Source organism: Echiichthys vipera, assembly GCF_963691815.1.
Source record: "Echiichthys vipera genome assembly, chromosome: 14".
In the NCBI taxonomy this organism is placed as follows: domain Eukaryota; kingdom Metazoa; phylum Chordata; class Actinopteri; order Perciformes; family Trachinidae; genus Echiichthys; species Echiichthys vipera.
The window spans coordinates 22,732,537-22,756,792 of record NC_139839.1 but is presented as its reverse complement, the minus strand read 5'-3'; the positions used below and the strand labels follow the sequence as shown (position 1 = coordinate 22,756,792).

The 24,256-nt window shown below is 39.9% G+C and overlaps 1 protein-coding gene across 1 annotated transcript in view; it reads right to left on the bottom strand.

The window, feature by feature from the left end:
- The window catches only part of cltca (clathrin, heavy chain a (Hc)), a 38,543-nt gene extending 16,852 nt beyond the window's left edge, over nt 1-21,691 (bottom strand). Inside the window, exons 1-6 of the mRNA XM_083927021.1 lie at nt 21,395-21,691; nt 10,598-10,805; nt 5,179-5,447; nt 4,261-4,422; nt 4,038-4,151; nt 3,474-3,647 (exon numbers count right to left, since the gene is read on the bottom strand). Of these exons, the coding sequence (XP_083783147.1) occupies nt 3,474-3,647; nt 4,038-4,151; nt 4,261-4,422; nt 5,179-5,447; nt 10,598-10,805; nt 21,395-21,436 (969 nt within the window). The 5' untranslated portion in view covers nt 21,437-21,691. The remainder of the gene's footprint in view (nt 1-3,473; nt 3,648-4,037; nt 4,152-4,260; nt 4,423-5,178; nt 5,448-10,597; nt 10,806-21,394) is intronic.
- Between the last annotated feature and the right edge of the window lie 2,565 nt (nt 21,692-24,256).

Here is a 24,256-nt window from a genome sequence, read left to right as displayed (position 1 = left end):
AAATCTGATGGAATATTTCACATTTCCTTATAGCATTTTACTACTGCCTTCTGGTGCAGGGTCCTGTGTTGTCAAAAGTCTGTCTTTAAGGAGTGACAATTATGTCAACAAACTCAATCTGCAGTAAGTCAGGGCATAGATCTATCATATATGAAGCATCAAGTCAAATGCGCTATTTCCTAACCCCCACTTTTGCAAGACTCTGATGCCTGGGAACGCCTCGGGATCCCCCAATTAGAGCTGGTTAATGTGGCCCGGGAAAGGGAAGTTTGGGGTCCCCTGCTAAAGCTGCTGTCCCCGTGACCCGACTCTGGATAAGCGGTTGGAGATGAGATGAATGAATTCTATCGTATTTATTTAAACTAATCTTAAATACATACACCTTAATACACAACAACATCATTAATGCATACATTCCTTGTTCACGTCGTGTGCCAGATATTAGTGTGGGCAAGCTCAGCTGAATATAACTGTGGGCAATAGTACTAAACTCCATTAAACACTATCTGGCCTTGGGGAAGTGGCTGCTGAATGCAAATGTATAATTAGTGGGTCAGTGTAACGCATGGCTTTTGTGAGCAGTCTGACAACAGAGAGAGAAAGAAGAATGAGTCGAATGAAAAGAGCTGGGTGAAGGAAAGAGGAGGGGGCTGAAGGAGAAAGGCAGCCAGTGTTGGACCCTCTACAAACAAGCCCAGCAGGTCAGTGCCCCAGCTTTTAACAAGGGTGACTAGACTCGTTCTTCCTGCCACTAAAGCAGAGTCACTTACTCACTCTAATGTGGGTAGACTAATTGGAGGTAGTTGAAATAAATAATGGGCAGAAAAGATAGGGTAAAAATAGGTCCCTTTGTGGAGATTGTGTTCTCCTCACTACGTAGGCGTAGTCTAGGAGGATACAGCATCCTAAAGAGATGAAGAGGGTTATATTATATTATATCTATAAGTTAGGAATGACAACAAATACAAACAGGAGTGGCAGATTTAATAAAGCATCTGCACAGGTAAGCCAACAATTTAGTGACAATACTTTTGTTAAAGGGAGACCTTTTTTCAGGTTCATACATGTATTTTGTGTTTCTACTAGAACATGCTCACATTCTTTAAAGTTAAAAAAACACGTTATCTTCTCATACTGCTCATGGCTGCTGCACCCTCCTCTGTCTGAGACACACTGTTGCGGCGCCCGTCTCTTTAGCAACCTCCTACCAAAAAGACCAGTCTGCTCTGATGGTCAGCACTTCCTGCTCTCCTCTCAATGTTCCATCTCCGTACTACTGCAGAAGACTGACGGAGGATAGTGGGTTTTTCTACTATCAAAAGTAACAAATAAAGCGTTCTGAACCAAACACTACCCAATTCGGCATGTTGCGTCAGACTGCAGTGCGGAATTGGGGAGCGATAAACAGCACAAGCAACCAGTATTACAGCTTGGTCTGCCGTTAGCATGTAGCTACGTGTCGTTAGAAGTGAACTGTGGGGGAATACAGCAGCACTTTCTATCCTCGCAAAGTAGAGATGCACCAATCCGATACCCGGATCAACTATCTGCTCCAATATTGACTGATTAGCTCGGCCCCATTCATCCGATATCCATTCCAGCATTCAGATCCAGTCATTTCTGTTTGATTAAGATCATACACAGCAATACAGTTACAGTGATCTAGTCACTTCAATTCTATGTTTGCAACACCGGCTAGGGTTTTATACTACATTTTAAAATATCTATTGGAAGTGCATTTTACATAGAAGTGTTATTTATTTATTTTTGCTGCTAATGTACACTTTGTTATTTGTTAATAAATATTAGCGCTTTTTAAACCAGACAACACAGCCGGACGTGTTGCAACAGGCGTGTGATACGAAATTAGGGAGCAGTGAACAACACAAGCAACCAATATTGCAGCTTCGTCTGCCATTAGCATGTAGCTACATGTAGTAAACAGCAGCACGTTCTATCTGAGCCTTTTGTAGCTGGACTTCGTGGGTGTGCTTTCCTGGAGCAGATGAAATTTTTTGCAAATCCGATAAGATGAAAGACCGTCGAGAGAATAGAAAAAAAAACTGTCTGTATGGAGGCGTTGACAGCGGTCTTTATCCTGAACAGATCTACTAATGGTGGTCGACTGTGGTGGACTGGTTACTCATACACACATTTACCTCTATTTGAAACTTTGGTCATGTTGAGCATGAACATCCGACATTATAACAATATACGTATACAGTACATAGGTGCAATGTGATTTAAATGGCAACATGATATTTAAAAGCAAAGATCAGAGTCTGATGGAAAAAAGAGACAAACTTGCCAGTGGAGAACAACTGTTCTCGACAAGAGAGCACCAAGCGTCAGATGACACATGAGCTGTAGTATCAAGTGATGCACTGGCCCAAACACACACACACAATAGTAAAACTGCAGGACGGACATCACAGGTCTCTGCATTACTGATGACGTGGAAGATAAGGTGGAGTTGTGATTGGATGAGAGGACCAGCTCTAAGAGGATTCAGGGCACCAGGCTGTGCCTCCCACTTAACATCATGTGCTGATGGGTGGTGGGCCTTTTCCCCCCTCTTTCTCTCACTCTTTTCCCTTTTCCGTCCCTCTGTGGTTTATGTGCTACAGCTATCAGCATTGCATGTCAATGTCAGGCCAGATCTGACACATACACACTGCCTTGTCTGAGTAATATAGAGCCTGATGCGGAGACTCAAAACACTCAGCACCAACGCTTTTCAGTGACATTCTTCAATGTTCTGCTTGTCCAGTCCAACCAGGAACAAAACTTTTAGCCAGCATGAGTTAAGAATCACTACATTATTAGTTAGCTTTTGTTTTTACAAGCTCTTATGCTGCCTGTTGACCAAAGACAACAGTGGATTTAAAAGAAAAGTATGAGAAAAGTACTCTAGTAATCAATTACTTAGTATCAGGTTACAAATACATCTGGTAACAAACCCACTCAAGTGGAGGCACTGACAGTGGCCTATTATCTCTCAGACCCCTGTGTACGTGTTTGGGTGCATGTGATGTGTGTACACACACACACAGCGAGATCTGTCACTGCCTGAGATCAGCTTTCCACTTTTCACTCAATTATTCATGTGGTGGCACATTATTCATCAGCTGGCTGGATCCAGTTCTCTTCTACGGTTCAGCTTTACAAAAGCAGTAAGACACAGCCGTCTCCCCTCTTTCTGTGTGGAACCCTACACCTTGGATTATTTATAATGCCTCCCGGAAAAGTCTGACCTTGCCTGATGACGACAGACAAACAAGGAGTTGTTGTTATTACCCCATGCAGCAACTGATGTTTATGTTTGTCTACATTCATTAACCTGTGTCAGATTTGCTGATGACATTAGAGGTAAATAAAAAAGAAGCGCTTCTGTTGTGGCTGTGTGATAGCGGTTAGGAAGAATATTTGATTTCATCAGCAACACCTAGAACACAGGTCTTTCTTGTTCTTACCTGTCCCTTCCTGTTGACCCCGATGATGCCTGAGGTGGCTTCATGTGGAGCGGTAACAAAGATGGTTTCCCCACTGATGCGGTTCATGTAAATGCAGGTGCCTGTCTCCAAGTCATACAAATGAATGTAGCCATATTTTGTAATGAGGAAAACCACATCTTGCTTGGAGCTTATCTGTCAGAAAACAAAGATGAAAAATTGTGTCTGTAAATTATGACCCACATAAACCAATATATCTATACTCTGCTTTAAAAGCCAACTGATTTCAACAGGGGCTGTCACTTTATTCAAAATAAGATTATAAGAAAGAAAATCAATATTTATAAAATACTGTAGTGACATATTTGAATTCAAGATTTACATTCTGTAAATACAGATAAATAGAGTTTATGTAGTCTGACGTGGTCATGCAGAGGACATTCTTAAAATTTAGAATCAGCTTGACCTATTGGTTGCGTTATTGTTCATAGAAACAAATTGTTTGTTAGTTCAAATTTGTCGAAAAACAGAGAGGGACAGCCCTAGTTTGATTCAGGTGGTCAATTATAGAAATGTGCTACACACCTGCATGGCCACAGGAAAGTCATTCTGGGCTTCTGGAGGGAAGAACACATCCACTGCTTTCTTTGGAAATGGCTGGTTGCCAGTTGGTGGGGTCCCCACTTCAATGATATGCAACTGCGTCGAAGAGACAAAAACACAAATGAGGAACAGACTCAGGTTTTGATACGAGAATGCCAGTTACATTAAAATAGGTTTCCCCTGTTATGTTATTAACACCAGTCACCTTCCCTCCAGCCTGCCCTCTGACAGCGAAGCAGAACAAAGTCGACTCCTCTGTATTACCCTCCATCTTGAACTGGGCAAAGCTGGCAGCATGGCCTTCAATGGGCTGAGAAACCTTTCTGTCAACGGAGTAGAGCTGCATGGCTCCAACCACACGATTTTGCTGAAAAAGGCAAAAAAAAAAAAACAAGTTAGCCTCGCATTGCCAGCCAGGGCTAGTTTGTATTTCTTTAAACCAATCACAGCTGTCTTCGGTAGCGCTATGCTCCGATGCAGCGATAGTGTTAATACAAAATAATCATTGCGAATAAATAGCGATAGAAGAAGGGGAGGAGAATGCAGGTTTAAAAAGGCGGCCAACGATGGGCTTTATCCCAATAGACTATGGGCCTATCCACACAGAGACACGTTTTCCTGTAACCGCACAACTTTTGTAGGGTTTGGCAACCTCTATCTCCCGCAGCGTCACATAATAACAACGACAACAGTGTCTGCGTAGTGCTGCTGTGTAGAGAAGAGAGGAGGAAGAGACAGACCGCAGCAGCCGTAGAATTGGGTTACTCTGAGCAGCATGCCTGGGAATGAATTAAGCCTACCATATATTACTCCCTTTTCCCTGAACTTATTTCTGTCTGAATAAGTCGCTAAATTTGTCCCTTTTGTCAACTTTTGAAAATTGAAACATATTCCCCTCTCTACACACGCACGCACTTGCATTTGCATTAAGAAAGACAATGTCGCCACAGACAAACAGATTGGGATACGCCGCAGAAAGGAAAGTACAAGTGCTTTCATTAGTGGATCATATGATCAATCACCATTGTTTTTACTCAGGCTTTTTTAAACTTAGCAGACAGTTAACGAGATGAAAATCTTACAGATTATATCTTTAATATGTTAGTGACTAAAGTTTAAATACCTGAGCTGAGATGCCGATGAGCAGGAGCCATTTCTGCTTGGCATCAGTGCGGTAGTTTATGATCTGGCAGCCTGCCAGGCTGGAGTGGCGGTCGAAGACTTTCACGGGCTGTGAGTCACCCTCCATGCTCCAGTGGTAGACGGCAGTGTCAGTCACAAGTGCGACTGTGTTGAGGGAGATCCACTTCCAGAAGGTAACATCGTCCGTCATGGTGTGTGCCTTCATCTTGCTCTTCATCTCAATGTTGAAGATCTGAAGGGTTTTGGCAGCTAGAAAGGAGAGCAAAAGGGCAAGAACCAGGCCCCAGGAGAATGTTATAGTCTTTGACTACAGTGTGTCCACAAATGAACATACATTCAAAGGAAACACCAAATTTCAATAGAAAAGGGAGATTCAAATTTGAATTGTCGTCATGACACAGAGGTCATCAAGCAACGACGCCATGACTGATAGAAAGGGGATGCCACACATGCTGTAGTCGGAAATTGTGAGGAAGTGTAGTGAGATAAATGATTTTAAAAAAAAGAGAACAAGTGAATTCAATTTTGGCCTCCTGAGAGGCTACGCAAGGTGTCATTGTATCAATTAGGTGTAATTCAAGCACATATATTTCCCTATTCTACACTCCATTGGTACATTTTGAATTTGCAGGCCAATAAGAATGTCTGTCTAATGCCAGATGCAAGTAGAATTATGAGTAACCAATAAGAAATAGTATAGAGGAAAGTAATTTTCAATGTGCATTAACTTAAACAATCCAGGGGGTAAAATAAAGACGATAACGGTCACAGGTGCTCCTTGCATTCTGTGAAACTGTAAATGACTGAATACATGCAAACCTCTTTCTTAGCACAAGAGTGTTTATAGAGTGTGAATATAGACTAATAAACAGTATTTAAAGTGAAATTCCGGTGTAAAATCATCCTAGGGTCTTTTAAGGGCAAATTGGGTCAGCAAATAAGCAATCGAGACAATTTATTCCATGTATGAACTTTTAACATACTGTAGATTTCCCAGAGAGTCGCTAACAGCCTGCCTCGGCTAACACTGCTCAGGGCGGCGAGTTGGACGCATTAAAAAGGTCTTTTTTAACCACTGGTGCAAATAACTTAAAATAATTTCTGCAGTAGCATGAGAAGAGTCATGACACATTAACCGAAGCACCAACAACACAATATGTGAACACAGAGTTTATTAAAAGAGTGTTTTGAGAGAATTACTTACAGACCGTGGTACTAGCTGCTCAATTCAAGTCAATTACCAAATACAATCCAAAAGGAAGGAGCCCATTGATGATTTATTCCAGCAAAACAAGTAAACATTGTGGTTTGCTGCAGACACTGTAAACCCTCTACCAGTGTCTCGATTTGCGTCTCAATGTCCAGATCCAAAACAAAAAGCCACTGGTTTATCAGAGCATGCTCATCGTACCGCACGGCAGCCTATGAAAAGTTTCTGGGTTGTAAGCTTTTATTTTTGTTTCACAGTCGGGAAAGATACAAACACAAACCATTCTGTCTCCAATTCAAGTTGCAGGCTAGTCGACTTTACCTGTTCCTGCACTCACTGTGCATCTTACGGCAACACACGCCCCCTGACCTCTGAACCCTGACCTCAGATCTGCGTAATGTTTGGGTGCTGCAGGGAAAGCAGCTCAAGTGACTCCGTCCTTTTGGATTGTATTTGGTAATTGACTTGAATGGAGCAGCTAGTACCGAGGCCAATAGGTAAGTCTTTCAAAACACTCTTTAAATAAACTCTGTGTTCACATATTATGTTGTTGGTGTTGGTGCTGGTTTGGTGATATTTGGAGCAGTATTAGTGGTTAAAGACGTTTTAATGTGTCCAACTCGCCGCCAAGAGCTTCTCAGTGTTAGCCGCGACAGGCTATTAGCGACTCTCCGGAAAATCTACATTAAGAGCTGTTACACCAAAAAAATGGTCTCAATGGCTTATTCGATGACCTAATTTGCTTAAAAAGACCCTGGGATGATTTTACACTGGAATTTCACTTTAACTGAACTGACAACAGCTCTCTAATAGAGGTCTAATCAATGTAATGTATTGTCATGTCCGACTACATGGCCCACCCCATCAAATGAATAGCCTTAATTGAGAGAAACAAAGCAGACATAGGTTGAAGCAACAAACAACTCACAAAAAAGGCAAACACATCTGCATCTGAGTCAAATGTAACGGTGGAATACGACAGGAGTACGACAGATACAGGGACAAATAAGGGACTTTAGACAAGTGTTGCAGGAAAGGTTTCCAATAATGATTATGGTTGATTGTCTTCAATTAAAATTAAATATGTTTGTCCTGATAACAGATCAGAAACTACATGTTCAAAAAAAGTTCACTCACCTGCATTTTCTTTGTTTATTAGTTAGAGTTAATTTAGTGAACTAAAGCTTTGTTAAGAAGCAGTGTGACTTCCTTGTTTGCTCATTATTCAATACTCATCAACAAAGTGAGAAAAAGCAGAGACCAATGCATTAGCACAAATCAAGATCATTTTGCCATCACTAAGCCATGGGATCAGAGTACAATAAGCAGTGTGGCGAATGAATCGCTTGCAGCAGCAGCCAAATTTCAAAGAGCAAGCAAAGGAATTTCTTATTGAATTATGATGAGCTGTCGGGAGGTGTGCCTGCTCATTGTGACCCTTCAGAGATGGTTACATGAAATGGTTAAGGCTCAATACTGTGTCACATGACCAGGTCGGCTGAGAAGCATCATTAAAGTAGGCTGAGCAGGGAGGACAGTTTGAGTAGACAGAGTGAGGAAGCCTAAGCTGACCCTACGCTGCGTAATTAGTGAGGAAAAGACAGGCATTTCATCTTGAGCCAATTCTCTGTTGTAACTGTTCCTTTTCACATAATCATAACATATCATCTGTAGCCACACAACTCGTGTGTTGTGGCTAATGAGAAATGTGCACTGCTCCCGTATTCAGGACTCAATGTTTAAGTTTTTTTTTTAATAAAAATAAATGCATAAATAAATTAAAGAAAATATCAAAGTTGAAAGTTGCTTTAAACTAGGGTTGTTCCAAGTACAATTTTTTTAAACTCCAAATATTCGCTGTTGATTCGTGCTGAATATTTGGGGCTCAACATTGGTGGCCGGCTCCAGGTGGGGTTGGGTGTGGGTGAAGTGAGCTGAAGCCTGAATCTGAAAGAGGCCAGCCAGCTCCCAGCTCTGTGCGTAATTGCATTGCGCGTGGACGAAGACTGTTTTTATCTTCCTTAAATTGAAAACAACACCAGTCTACTAAGACGAGAAGAGAAAAGCGCATGTTTTGCCATGAATGACAGCAAAACACAGTAAAGACTCTCATACTGAGCTGAAATGCAAACAATGTGCTGCAACACATCTTTCGGTTTAATTAAAGAAAACGGAATTCCTACCCAATGAACAAATAACCAAATATGCGTGTCCAGCCCTACTTTAAACTAATTGGCTTCTTCTAAAAGACTGAAAACAAAGAGCCGTATGTGTCTACTCTACAACGTGTAACATTTAAGCAGGCAGACAGAACTATTGTAATGCTCACTCCTGCTTATGTCTGCGTGCCACGTTTGTCAGCAATAAGCTAGAACTCTATAAGGGTTCAGCACATAATTTAGAACTGCACACTGTACCACATCTTAGGTGGAGAGGACAATCAGCAAGGAATGGTTATTTGACTAATTATAACTAATACATTTAAAGGGAGGAGAACCAGTTTCACACAAAACTGTTTTAACACTTTTACCATCAACTTCCCTGCATTAACCCAACAAAAAATTACATTCTACCAGTTGTTACCGCCTCATTTTTCATCGTACAAAGAATAACTGATGTTCATCATGATATCAGTGCATTCAAGTGTGATTGGTAATTTACACAAACAAGTAAAATGAGCTGGGGTAAATAATTTGATAATGGCAATGCCCTAATGATGATTTTAAGTGATCAAAATTATATAGTCACTTTACAGGAAACCTGAAGGACCAAAGGGCCATTCAGTTCATAGCACTGGTCATAGTGTGACCACAGGGAGAAAGCTCAGCCCAAAATCCTAAGACACAAGCTGTTGGGCTGATGAAATGTTATTCTAATAGTTGGGAAGGGACAAGGCTGAGCGCTGAGCACAGACAGATGGAAAGGCTGTTGGGCTCTTGGATCAGCTGGACAGCAAGTGCTCTTTAATTCCACTTTACTGCACCCTGACAAGTGAGCCTCACAGGTTATTGGCCAAAATTTCTTCTTGACCCGGTTTACTCCTTATCTGTGACTTCGTATGATAGAACAATGTCCAATCAGGAACATGTGAAATCAAATCAATGCAGCAATCAGATGCCATTAGACTTCCCACACAAGTTACAAATCAGCACAATAAGTCTATGCTCTCTGGTAGTTGGAGCAAACTAATCTTCAGACGTTGGTATACAGATCCTCAAGTTTGTTAACAAATATTAAACACAGCTGGGAAATAAGTGAAACAACAGGTTTGGGGGAATTACCACTTCACACAGATGGAAAGGACATGGATTTCAAATGAAAATGAAGAAGAAATGTGAATTAAAATGAAATCATTTTTAACCATAGTATTACCACATGTAAAACAGGTTCTAAATCACTTGTACATGTAATAAAAATGATGGAATGCCAGCAAGCTATAAGGCTGTGAAAGTTAAATCCTGTTTACGAAGAAATATTTTCAATGGCCTAGATGTAGAACAAGGTCCAAAGAATTATCCAGAGATGGGTTCAGATTAGATGTATGAAAATATTTAACGCTAGGCCATTAACAGACAGGCTTGAAGAGCAGTGTACCTGTGTTTAAAGTATCCAATCGTACACAATGGTGCAGAAAGTCATGTCAGCTGTAATCAATATAGTTTGCATGCTTAATTTGTTTATGCTGAATGTGATATTTGCACAAATACTGTCTTGAAAACAGGATTTTACTTCCACAATATAGTAGTTAAATTTCAACTCACCGTCTGCAAACACATAAGAAAGCAGTAAAGAAAAAAAAACATAGAAAAGACAAACAAAAACAACAAAAAAAGTCAAAGCAATCATGGATGCTCAACAAAAAGAATAAAGCTATGCTACTTTGGGAATATTTACAGGACAAATGTTTGGGAAAAAACATACATGTTGGCCAATAAAAACTACTTCACAGAAATCTAAAGTAGCTGGATGTGTATGGATATAAATAGATGAAAATAATTTATAAACACTCTTTATTTTTACATGGATAATGTTGCTATAACAAACTCAGAACTGAATACTGCATGCCCTGTATAGGGGGGTTAGTTAAAATAAATAATATAATAATAATAATATAATTATCTCACTCTCTGGTAATTCCTACATTGATTTAGAGAAATGTGCACTCTGCAATGCCAACACACTGCCTTACCTTTAAGTGCAATGACTTTGCTGGCCGGATTCATGATGGCGCTGTCGGCTGAGATGGGCCTGCGAATAGGTGTATTGGGGTCTGCCATGTCAATGATCACCACCTGAGTCTGCTCGCCCACCTTCTCCCGGATACAGATGAACTTATCCGACTCCATGGTCAGGGTGCTGAAGCCTATGTTGGCCGGATTGATCCCTAAATTTTGGAGCTACAAGTTAAGGAAAAACAGCAGTCAGAGAGCAGAAGGTTACTTTCTTGTTGCAGTGAGTGTTACTTAGTTAACATTGAACACAGTAATTATGATTTTTCACAGTCAAATTCATCCAAAGATGCCTGCTGCTGACCAAACAACAGTGTCGAAGAAGAAGTCTTTGACACTCTGGTCAGCAGATTCGCACTACCAAAGCCAGCCGATGAGGTCACAACATGACAGTAAGCAGCAGTTCTTTGGACACATGGAGCTGTGGCGTGGTCACAATGGTTAGAGCCGGGCTGGGTGGAGGGCCAATCCAAGGCCAAGTTCTAAAAGCATGAGCCAAAGAGGCAACTACGACCACAACGCTGTAGTCTCACTGCAGGCTGAATACCAGCAGCTGATCAACGTCTGACGTCTTGGAACTTATTGCATTTGGTTAAGATGCAGTTTGTCAAGGCAAGTACTGATACCCAACGGTTCATTTTTTTTGGGTACTTGGGTTGTCAAAAAAACAATACTTTTTCTAAATAATCAACCAGTTTTAGTAGAAAATAAACAAAGCAAAAGGGCCATTTGGAAGTATTTAGCATACAAGGCTAACAACCAGGGAAAGGCTAAGGATGTAAACAAGACGTTAGCATCTTATAATAAACATTGCTTTGAGGACTTATAATAAACAGTAACGTTAACTGCAGAGCTAAGGAGCTAACATCATCAGTCCTGCATGTCTAACCTTAAGAGATGTTAATTTAACAGGGTGACACAATAACGAGTGTCAAACAGCAACGAGACAGAAACAGTGGCAGCTGCTTTACCAAATCTATTTCATCAGAAACAATATGGAGCCAGCGTCAGCAGAAACACAGAAGATAAACAGGACTGTAGCTGAATACATTAGCATGGAGCAGATCCCTGTTTACACTGTGGAGAAACCTGACTAACAACAACTTTTAACCTCCTTCATGGAAGCATTTAATGTCCACAGAAACCCCTGAGCTCTACAACACAATAAAACAAACAAGAGAGTTTGAACATATTTGTCATATTTATGTCAGTCAACTTTTAAAGTGTTGTTATTGATGTTATTTGTTATTGTTCTAATCCTTATTCTAAAAATTCAATCAGTGACATTTTTGCAGTGAGCGTTGTCTGCGTGGAGTCTTGAAATGTGTAACCAAACTTGCGGACTGCTTTCGCCTTTGCCTGGACTTTAACTAGAACAACCTGCAAGGGCAACGTAGTCTTGCTTCTCATGTGTGTGTGTCTCCTGGCGTGTCTGTCAGAGCTGAGCCTCTCTCTCTGTTAAACATGCAGAGGAGAGGACAGAGATGCTTGCGCTTAAATGTTCTCAGGTACTAAAATTTGGTACAGACTGATTTAATGTGAACCGCTACTCGGTAGTACTGACGTAATTCGGCTGATACACAGGACATAAAAGGGTTTAACCTGCATAAAAACAAAATCCTCAGAATAGGGGTGAAATGCTTTGCAGCAAATAACACCAGCAAGCATCACAGCCCAGTTTACTGCCACGGCTGGGAACAGGGCATCCTGTCTGCCTCACACAAACCCTGACACAGCACTACCTACTGGGGGCAGCGCCAAAACAGCTCTGCGCGGGAGTGTCAAGACTCTGGTAGTAAACACCATGTATCATGGTTACAATTCTAAAGAAAAACCAAACAAAATTTAAACAATGACACAAAGAACATAGCAAATGACAAAATGCAAACATAGCACAAACAGAGCTGCAGTGTCTTCCTGCTAACAAGTTGCAAAGCTGCTGTGAAGTAAATCTGAAGGAAATGAAACTTCCAAAAACATGTCCTATAGACCATGTTTGCTGTTGCAACTTCCTTTACTTTGGCAACATATTAGCAATACACCACAGTTGTACAAATGTTGTATATCTGTGACATCATTTCCATTTCAACACACTGAGGCACCATATTACCTTGAACATTTTTCAGAAAAAGGAATAAATATGTACATATATTTTAGTAGGAATACTGTAAGTATTTGTCTCGAAATATATTTATCTGCCAGGAATTCTCAACCTTTTAAAAAATATTATAACAGCAACACAGCAAAATTAAGTTGTGTGCACAGCTACAGAGGCAGACATCTAAACTGTGACAAAATCTACAAAATCCTCTCTTTAGCAGCCTGCTGTACTTGTTTTATACCATGGTCAGAATTACTGACAACTAATTAATAAAATGACATAAAAACTATTTAGTGAATGGCATTAGCTGAACAGGTAAATGTTTAATCTACATTCTTATGACTAGGCGTGTAAAGGTTCTGAAACCTGGACCGAAAACCTTAAAACAAGCATTCAGATAAACAGAGGCACGGATTTGCAGAATCATTACATCCCTATTAATGAGCTATGTTCTGTATTCTCAAGGTAGTATTAATGACAGCTTGACTTTGCCAGCCATAGAGATAAGCATATTCATAATTTGTGGTGCCCTCATTTTTATTTAAAAATTTTTTGCGTCGAGAGTAGTTTTGTCAACACAAATTGTCTCTCTGCCAAAAAGTCAGCTAGGTTTGCCAGCCACAGCTACAATTTCCCCGTGTTTGGTGGCGAGTGTTCATTTCAAGGACTGCTAATGATAATATGTGGCTCCAGTCAACAATTCGCTGTAGTTGAGTCCTAATCAGCAAACAGAAACCACAGTTCCAGGAACTGCTCAACGAAATGGCAACACCTTTTATCAATGACAGGACACACCCTCCCTTGAGACTGCCCCACCCACATTCTTTCACTTGTGTGTAACCTGGTTCGCTCTCAATGACACTGCGTTAAATGATCTTACAGAAGAACAAGTGTTACTACAAGCTATGAGGACAGAACTGAAAACCGGCATGTAGCAAGCTTTCAGCACTATTTCCTTATGTCCTCTATTACTGTGGAGGGTGACATCATACAGTAACGTCACGGGAGCTTGCGTGCCTCTTATCGCTGCCATTGTCTGGTACGGAAGCCTTGTTTACTAAGGCAACATTTATTCAAACACCAGCCATAGAGAAAGAGCCCACAAAGAGAATATTATTTAAACAATGAATTAACCCGATTTCATTAATGACTACCAACACTTTCAGTTTGCTTCATCACTATAAAAACAACAATCTTCCTAGAGATGGACTCAAACACTTATTCTCCTTTATTTTGTAACAATATCAGAAGATCCCATGTAGTGGCTGTAACTGTGAATTAACGGTTTGCCTCTCTTTAAATCATCTCTCTAATCTTCTAAACCAGGCTGAGGTATGTCTACATATTACGTAGCAGAGGAGGGTTATCCTCTCTCATTACACAATAGTTTTCTAGACAGATTCACATGCTCTCTCTCTCACTCTACCATCTATTTTGGGATCAGCAGGAAGCCCTTTCTAACACAATGAATAGCTTTCGTAAAAAAGTTAAGAGCGGCACAGCCTAATCACAATGAATATGTTACCTCTGTCGTTTGGAATAAAGGAAAACAAAGTGCAGATAGAGCACATCACAGTTTGATCCGTCTGACTGGTTTGCTATGGAAACCTTAAAGTAAAACACTGCTGTGGGCCAACACTGCTGTGACATCAATGAGCAGGAATTTATTTGTGTGAAAGCAGGTCAAACCTGAGGAGCAACAACCAATGTGGAAAATCATTTAGCCTGCCCTAGCTTTGGTGATGCTACTATAAGCTCAGCTGTTTTGCCACGCTTTTATGGGTGAAGCCAAACGTTTCAATCCAACAGCTAATTAACAACAGTGTAGCAAGAGGAGAGTACAAGGGAAACTGGACAGCAACCGAAGGGAAAGGGGAGAAGAAGAGTGTCATGTACTGTTTACTCTAGCACAATGATTAACATACCAATCATACCAAGTGATAGCGTTCAAAGTAGAGACGCACCAATCTACTTGCCACTGATTTGAAATCGGCTGGTTTTCAGTCATAATCGGTGACAGTCCTTACAAAGTAAGACATCTGGGAAAATCTAAATCTGCAGGTTAGAGGAAAAACAATAAATTCACCAGGGATGCTCCGTTCGATCGGCAGCCGATCGTTGTTTGCCTATATGGGCCCTAAACAGGCTGTTTGGTGGTCGATTGTAATTTGTTTTTCCTTATGGTTAAGGGCTATTAAGCGATGCAGTGGCAGTAAACTGCATGCCTCTTTTTGTTTCAAATTATTTTGACGCCTTTTTGCCTCACTTAAGGCAAGTAAATTAAGTAAATTTTATTTATTTTTATTTTATTTAATCTATTGATCTTGACAGGGCATGTAATGTTTATTGTGGTACATAAAGACCTTGATTGTATTTATTATTACATTAGTACATTATTAGTAAAAATGGTTTTACCACTTTAAGTGGTGCATAAGGCTAGATTGTAAAGACAGGACACTGAGGATTATTATTATTCTCCCATCCATTCTGTGATCAGCAGATTTATGATTCCTGTGATCGGATCGGCCCCTAAAAATGCGGCGCAATCCTAAAAATTCCAATGAGCACCTGAAGGCTAATATTGACAAGACGAGGCCAGCTAGCCACTGCAATGGCAGCTACAAATCGGCGACAAGAGGCATAGTGACTCATTACATTATGCATTACCATCATCAGTTCCTTGACAAACCATTAACTCAACCTCACTGTCTCACTCCATTCTAATCACTTTCAGAACTGCCTCTTTAGTGCCATGACATTAGTCGGGCATGTCCCAAATTGGTGTCTCTGCAGGGAAATATTTTTTCACCAGGGACAACAGCCTCACTAAAAGCTCCTAGATTAGCGTCAACAATTTTATAGTGTCAGGAAATGAGATGCCATTTATTGCTTACTCGCCGGATGTTTTACTGAAGATTTATTGCAGTTAAGTCAATTAGTCAAAGTGATCATACTATGCCCCAACTACTGATGAAGAATGACATAGCTGATAATTTTGTAAAACAACATTCTATCAAAATCTATGTCATGAAATTCAAAATGTCCATGAGAAATAAAATAATTTACTGTAACACAACACCACTGCTGAGTAAGGTAAAAAATACACTTCATTCTCCTTTCTTTTCAGAAAAAGTACTGTGGCCAAGCATGCAAACACTCACAGCCCTGCTCTATTTGTTGCAGATGGACTGAATGTAATAAACCTTCACTCTGAGGGGACAACAACTCAGATTATAGGGCAGGACCCTCCACTATTGTCAGCAGGTGCAGTGAAGAGAAGAACCAAAACACATTTGTTCCTTTCATCAGGAAATGAGAACTAATGGGAAAACGAGGCAATGAAAACCCCTAAAAAGAAGTTTACTTATATATAATTTAAGAGGGACTGGCCTGGCCTTTACCGGAAAAATACTGTATAAATATTGATTTAATTGCAATACCGTCACATTTCCTGTTTATACTGTGAACATAACGCTTGGTTTGGAACCAGTTTTCTAAAGAGATACTAGTTTATTTCTACCTTTCATGATTGATACTACACATTTCCTAATTATGGAAAATATTTTAAGGAAATTGCAACAAAGTATTTCAACTTAAATGTAAAAGTATCTATCTAAAAGTAGTATATTTTAATATATATATATATTATTATTTTTCATGTGGACCCTTGTGAGCTTCAATGCAACTGATGCAAAATCAGGCATACATTTATAGCTCCCAAGCAACTCTTGCAAACACAAATACAGTAAGTGATGCATCATGCAGCCCTAGTGAGGGTGGTTTTTTGCTCCTCTGAACGGATCCATAGCAAACAGTCATCCAGCCCAAAGGACACATGCCTTTTCGTACGAAAGCTCAGTCAAACAGAGTAAAAATCATAAAACAGAGCTCATGATAGCTTCTGAATCGTGCAGAAATAAGAAATCGGCCTGCACATTTGAACCATTCTCAACTACCCCAAATGAGTCCCAGCTGTTGATTTAACCTGTATGCTCTTCCTTCAAAGGAAAGAAGCATCTTGCTCAGCAGAAAAAACCTTATGAGTGCCCTGCACATGTACAGTTCAAGGCAGGGCAGGGAAGGATGTGCTATGTAATGTGCTGAGGCTTGCAGCACTTCATTGCAGTGCTCCACAACAGGAAACCAGGGACCCATTGTCTACCAGGACTGAAACAACAGGCCTGCCCAGTGCTGCCTCCTCCACTACCATGTGACACTGGTGGGAGACATGTGACTAACTCAGGGGTAAAGAGCAATAGTGCTGCTTTTGCTGGTAGATAAAGAGAAGGGGCAGAGAAGGAAGGAATGCATACATTTCTTGAACCCATCCATCCCCACTCCGGGCCAGTTCTGCTGAGGTGGTTTTGGAACTGCAGTTTCCTTTTTCTCACAAATGCACGCTTAATCTTACATTTAGACAGTGCTGCAGAATGTCAAGTGTACAGCAGATCTGTATCCCCACCGGCCTGTCACGAGATATCAGCTGGTCAGTTACTAGCACAGTTCAAAGTGTAACATGCAAGCCTTGTAAGGTGATATTTAAAGAGCATGACACCATAAACTACTGGCTTCCCACCAAGCAAACAGTAGGAATATAGAGATACAGGTATGTGCCACAAGCAAATTAAATTTACTGTCAAACACCAACAGAAATATATGTGAACTATATGCATTTATTGTCAGTATTGCCAAATCTCAAGCCCCATCTTTCCAAAGTATTCAGGGAATAACTGCCAATTACATTATTCTTCTCTTTCACTCATATCAGCATTCTAGGAAAAGGTGTAAAGTTTGATCACAGCTTTCCTTGGATAAAATGGTGTTCCCCAATCATACATACAGTAGCTCTGTCGTCCACCTGATGCTTGGTAAAATGTATTTTAGTGGCCTGGCCAGGTTCTCGCTTCATCCTTTTGGTTATAATATTTTATTCACAAAGTTAACTGCTACTTAATAAATGCAGTAACTTCTAATAGGCGTTTACTATAAAAAGAAAGGTTTATTATTTTAATGTTAGCCTATGTTAGCCCTAAAAAAAGAAATTCAGATAACTTGAGGAAAATATTCGTTAGGAAAGACAGCCTAGTAAACACTTAAATTAAGAAGAAAAAGTGATGCAAATAAATGTATGTATATGTATATCTGTTATGTCATGATAGCACTATTGCTAAGTATTCTGAAGAGACTCTTCCCTCCAAAATGTGAACTACATATTTTTCTACCTATTCATTATTTAACATTTATTCCTCAGTGGCTGTTTGTATTGGTTTAGCCTGGAGAGTTACTGATGACATGTAAACATAACACATTGCAGTGTAAACTTACAAAACATTCACATATGCACAGAAAATAAATTGACATGTCATCATGGACATGTATGTGAAATACTGTGCTGAACTAACGCACTGTGTGATAAGTTTAAGCTTTTCCCTCCACAAATCAGTGTGCCTATTTGGCACAGGAAAGTATACATGGATTGATAAACCCTGCTTACTAAATACTATATGCAAAAGGAGCCTTTGTCAAACAAAGAATGGGCACCATGTTGCCATTATATAAACAGGATCAAGAGCCATTTACAATAATTATAGACATTCCCAGGCCATTTCCCAGGTAGGATTGGCGTAAGGACCGGTCTTAAATTGATACTGGTTCCTCTGGTTCTGTGGTTATCCCTTACACTGATAAGCTCCTGGGTAGTAGGAGCTACTTTTGGTATTTAACTTTAAAACTTACAAACTGAGTGCATATACTATATTGCGCGGGGAAGATGTGAGGCTCCAGGTTTCAGGTATTTTACTTGACACCTGTGCAATTAAAGTCCTTTAACTAGAGTCTGAACTACACTATATAAATGGATGATATATAAAATTGCAAGCTATGCAAGTTGACCGGATAACAGAGTATACAAAATTGCAAAGTTTGAGGGAGAGGAAGGGAGGAATATGGGGAGAGAAAGAGAGAGCACAGATCAAGGTTATACATGCTTTTAGTCCATTAAAAAAGGTGGGATACAACAAATTGACATTTTTGACCATTTATAAAATAAATCGCAATGTGACAACAGTCTTGTGTAAAACTTATCATTTAGACATGACAACAAGTCAAGTACAATATCTTTATATAAGAGTTTTATCACAAATTTAACCTAATTTCAAATTACCGGACAATACGCTTTTAACCCAGCCCTTGATACTTCTTTGTGGTTAGCCTCAATCACAAACAAAGATGGACAGCTCCAGGGGAGATTTGATTTGATATTGGTAAACATGAACTTCTCAAGACAACTACAAATAGCATCTTAATCTCTGTACAAAAAATAAGTTCCTTGAATTGTGTTATAACATTTGGTGCAAATTTGGTCAAAGCACAAGTTTAAATTAATAGTTAAGATGTTGTGAAAAAGAAAGAGCTTTTATATACAGGAAACTGAAATTAGTTCCTGCTACCTGGGAGCTCTTGTGACAAGATTAATGTACAGACTTACAGAATTGTGACAATTTATCCCAATACAAATTTCAGTCATATTGTTAAGCTCTAATACTCTGCATAATCTACTCAAGTGATGTATGATGTGTGTGAAACATACATGAAACAGCATATGCAGGTCATGCATTAGTGAGAGATCTCTTGGGAGTTGGTTAGTCACACAAAATGACCTTGTCACGTGCCAATGACACAAATCAGCAAAAGTACACGGTTCATATCACAGAAGTATGTTATGTAATAAGAAGTAGTACAGTCCAGTAAACAGGCCTAATCTGAATAAAATGCAGAAAGTTTAAAATGGTCCTTGGGTGAAACCTTATGGTTAAATTAAAAAGCTACCAGCAAAATTTCACTGCAATAATATGTCAGGACATGATTGTGCAATCTTTTCCCTTTTTTATCTTCAGATAAAATATTAGTTTGATTCACCGTACCCACAGTAATTCACCATGTCTGTCTTGCTCTCTCTTTCAACTCCCACTCATGCAATCAAGGGGACTTAACAAAGGAGTCAAACATCATTCCATAATCAATTCACTGTAACAACGGCATGCACAAAAGAGCTTTGCATGGCTCTGTGAGGCTCGGTTTCCATATTATATCTTGTGATATGCCTACATATTAACTTTTCAACAGTGTTATGCTGCACTGTGACTTCAGGGAATGTTTTGATTGATCTTAGGATAGCATCCACCTGTTTTAAACAGGATCAACCCATCCTTGCTATTCTCACAAGACCTGTAAGAAATGTGATAGTTTTGTAGTAGTAGGAAGAAATTATAGTTTAAACAAACATTCACACTCCTTAAATGTCACAAATTAAAAGTCACAATCTACTCCAATGAGTTTGTCCCTGACCTCTGACCGCAATACAGCGATCAGTATTAAATTTATACTTGTATTAATAATACTGCGTCGAGCAGAGACAAAACCTCTTAGAAATTAAGGAAAGCTCGAGAGACAATGAAAACAGCCTGGATCACTATTAAATTGGCTACATTTAGCCCAAAGGCCTCAGTGTCATAAGCCTGTGAGAGCCAGAGCGGTTTATGGTCAAACCAGGCTAGAAAACAAATAAAAAGATTGAATAAACAAATGGTTTTCTTGAAGCCAAGAGATAGTCTCATCTGAGACTTGACTGAAACGAAAAAAGTTACTATAATTTATGTATTACATCTTAAAAGTCAGCACTCGAGTGCATAAGCTTTGAGAGCCATGGATGTTTCCACTTCCTCAACCTGATCGACTGGCAGTTTTATCGGGGTTATACCGGTAGTAAAGGTGTGGCCATTTAAACCAGTCCATATAGTAGCACATAGGCCCGTGAAACACCACAATGAAAGGAAAACACCTGCTGAAATGTCAGCTTTGTTACTACCATATCGATGGGAGGGTTTTTTCCTAACAGACAAGAGACTCAGATCAAAAGAAAGAAAGTCATTCTCAGTGTGTTTAAACTTCAGCCTCAGTCAAAGTTGACAAAGTCATTCAACATGGGTAGCCGGAAAGCCATCTGACAAGCCACCGACCACATGACCGTTTCTACAACCAGCCAACGTGATATCCTCCTGAGGTGGGCTAATCATTTTCAAAGTTATGCACATTTTGGAATAAATACGCAGACGTTAGCTTCGGAAACGTGGAAATATTTTCATTTTTCATTTCACTGTCACGTTGTTGTCATGGCAAGTGGTGAACAAAATGCGGTTTAACAATGTCAGCACAGGTATTAAGATAATGAATAACTCAAACTTTAAGTTGTTCTAACATTCATCCAAACGCAGTACTGACAGCCCATTTGTACTATTGCACCGCTATCACGATATTCATAGAATACTAATACTCTTCTCTGAATGAAGTGTTACAACTCGAAACACAACATTTCTTATTACGGCTTAATATCGACATGTATACAGCCTTCTGTGTGTGCATTACAGGCTTTCGTCATTTCTATAACGGTTGGCCAGAGTGTTAGCAGGAATGCTAGATGCTAGCTAAGATAAACGTCATCCACCCTGCCAAGCTAGTTAGCATAGCTCGCGAAGCTAACTGAGCTTGTTAGCAATCCGTAACTTGTGTTTGAAAAGTCTCAGTGAGGATCTGGTACTGGATTGCGACTGACAGTCAAACTTGACCTGACAATGTAACCATCCATTCATCCACATACCTGCAGGTGCTCCTGAAAGCGAATAGGCAGTATCTGAGCCATGGCGGTTCCGCTCTCTGTCTCTCTCCTCCGGTTTCTACTAATGCTAACAAACTACGACTTCTTCTCTCAGATCCTCGCCGCACAGCCAGGGGGCCTCTAGTCTAAAGTCCAGATGAATTACTTCTAAACCTTGTGTAATACGTGCTGTCGGTGCAATGCTACTTTTTTTATTCGTCCCTGAACTGTTGACTTGCGGGCTTCCCCTGGCTAGCGACCGACTGCCACTACACCGACTCTGTGGACCTGCAATGGCGGTGGAGGTTGGTCTGCAGAGAAAACATCCCGGAAATGGAAGAGCACTCGATGAGGCGGAGGGATACCGAGTCACACTTTTTTAAAAGTGCATCACGGCGTGTATAATTACTATTTCGTGAGTACATTTGAGTGCATTTGATATGTATTTGACATTCTATTTGAAATACTAAGCAGCGACCCAAAGTTTCAACATAAAATATACAATAATAAATGTAAAACGGGAACTATTTCTTTCTATTCGCCCTTTGATTTTTGCCACATCATTCGTCTTTGTAAATTAACGTCAGTGCTACGTGTTGTGCACTTGTTCTTCTCAGCCAATCAGCACACTCTGACTTAAAGCAGAAATTCATCTGTCTTGTTCACATATATATATATATATATATATATATATATATATATATATATATATATATATATATATATATATGGTATATACAATTCACCCCTGTTTAAATTAGGTTTCATATGCTCCCAGCCGCCATGCTTCACATCCTATATTAACATATGATCTTAAATCACCATGCAGGCCAATTTAGATATTTAAATAGAGTAGAGTCAGTAAGAGTGTGGTCTATACCTAGCCTCTAAAGTGTCCTGAGATAACTTTTGTTATGATTTGGCACTATAAATAAAATAAAATTGAATTGAATGGAGATATCCACAATTTATTATTAAAGGAATAAACTTTAACCTACACGTATGACATTTTGTCAACAAAACATTGTTATGTACATTAACAAGTGCATGCAGTATGTGTGGTAGTGCCCCACTATACTGCAGCCTTTATCACAACTGTTTTCATGACACGAGTAGAAGCACACAGGTTCTTACTGACAACTACAAGCAAAGCAAATGATGATGTTGTACGAGAACTCATACATCCTTCTTACATCAAAATGTAACTTCAAATTTAAGAAATAAGCTCCTGTTCATGTCATTTGCTCAAGACAATTTGAGAAATAGAAATGATAGGTAATAGAATTTAATGAAATTACATATGCACCACAGTGTGTAAGCAGAGTGTGTTTTGGTCAGAATCATGCAATATCTGTTGGGTGGAGCGTGCACAAGTCATCATTTCCCTTTTTTACATCCACAATTTCTGTTGGCAGAGGATGTAACGTTATTGCTCAATTTAAAACCGAATGCTGGGAAAACTGTTCCTCAAACGAACTGACCTCTCAGCAGAGATGTCGTTCTGCTGAGCCAGCAAATATGACTTCTGAAGAAAAGAGTGATGGCAGGAAAATGAGTCCATGGCATTTGTCAATCACGTCCCCATGATCCCCAAACATTTCCCTGCAGGGACACCATGTTATAGACACATTTTTTGATCTAAAAAAATAGACCACTATTTAAGAAGAGTTGTGTTGAAGCAATGGCCATCTGAGAAGACTATTGTTTGTCTCAATGATAGATGGGGAGATATGGGAGTAAAACTACCATCCAGAACACTGTTTTTTTCACAATGTTTCATTGCGTTAATATCTATTAAATGATCTTATCTGTGTTTTAAAATGAGCAGTGTCTGTGTGGATCCAAACAATAACATTACATATCCATTAACTTGTGAAAAAAAAAAAAAAAAATCGAGTCAATGAACAAATGCATGGCATGTTATTATCCTGGGCTAGAAATGATGTTGAAATGTCCTACGGTGTTTCCCCAGAGTCCACCAAACAACATCTGGAGTTTTATCCTTCCAGAGTGAAGCTCTGGCCAAAGCTACTCGAAAAAGAAGAAGAAAAAAACGGACAAAAACATTTCACAATCAAATGTTAAGGGGAAGTGTTGTATAGTTTACAAAAATGTTCAAGAAACACCTCCTGCATCGTAAACCTGGCAGTCTTAGGCAGTGTCCTCATAAAGGATCCTAGTGGCCTGAGGGTAGAACCCTCCTGAGCCTGTCAGTGCTGGTCTGTTGTATTTGGTATCTTCTTCCTGACATTAACAGGGAGAAAATTCTCCTATTCTCCTTATTTTTGCAGTGTCTGGTATAAATATCCTTTGGGGGGGGGGGGGCTACTATATATCCAGCCGAATCAATCACTCTTTGCAGGGCTTTATGGCCCTGTTTGGTGCTGTTTCTGTACCAGGCACTGATGTTCCCCATCAGGATGCTCTCAATGATGCAAGTGTCGAAATCCCTCAGTATTTGAGTGGATACCTGGAATTTCATCAGGTGTCTAAGGTAAAACAGCCTCTGCCTGTCCTTTCTCACCACTGAGTCAGTATGCAGCACCCATGTCAGGCCCTTGGTGATGTGGACACCAAGGTACTTGCAGTTGTCCATCTTCTCTACTAAGGACCCGTTGACCTGCTTTCCTCCAGAGTCCACTATCATTTCTTTAGTCTTGCTGACGTTCATGAGTAGGCTGTTGTCCTGACACCAGTAGATCAAGTACTTTTTTCAGGTAGGCCCTTTCATCGCTATCTGTGATCAGGTGTTGGAGTCGAAAGTGGCTACACAGTTGTGTGAGTGTGGAAGAGGTGTGTCTTTCATCACCACCTGGGGTCAAACAGTCAGGAAGTCAAGGATCCACATGCATAGTGAGATGTTTA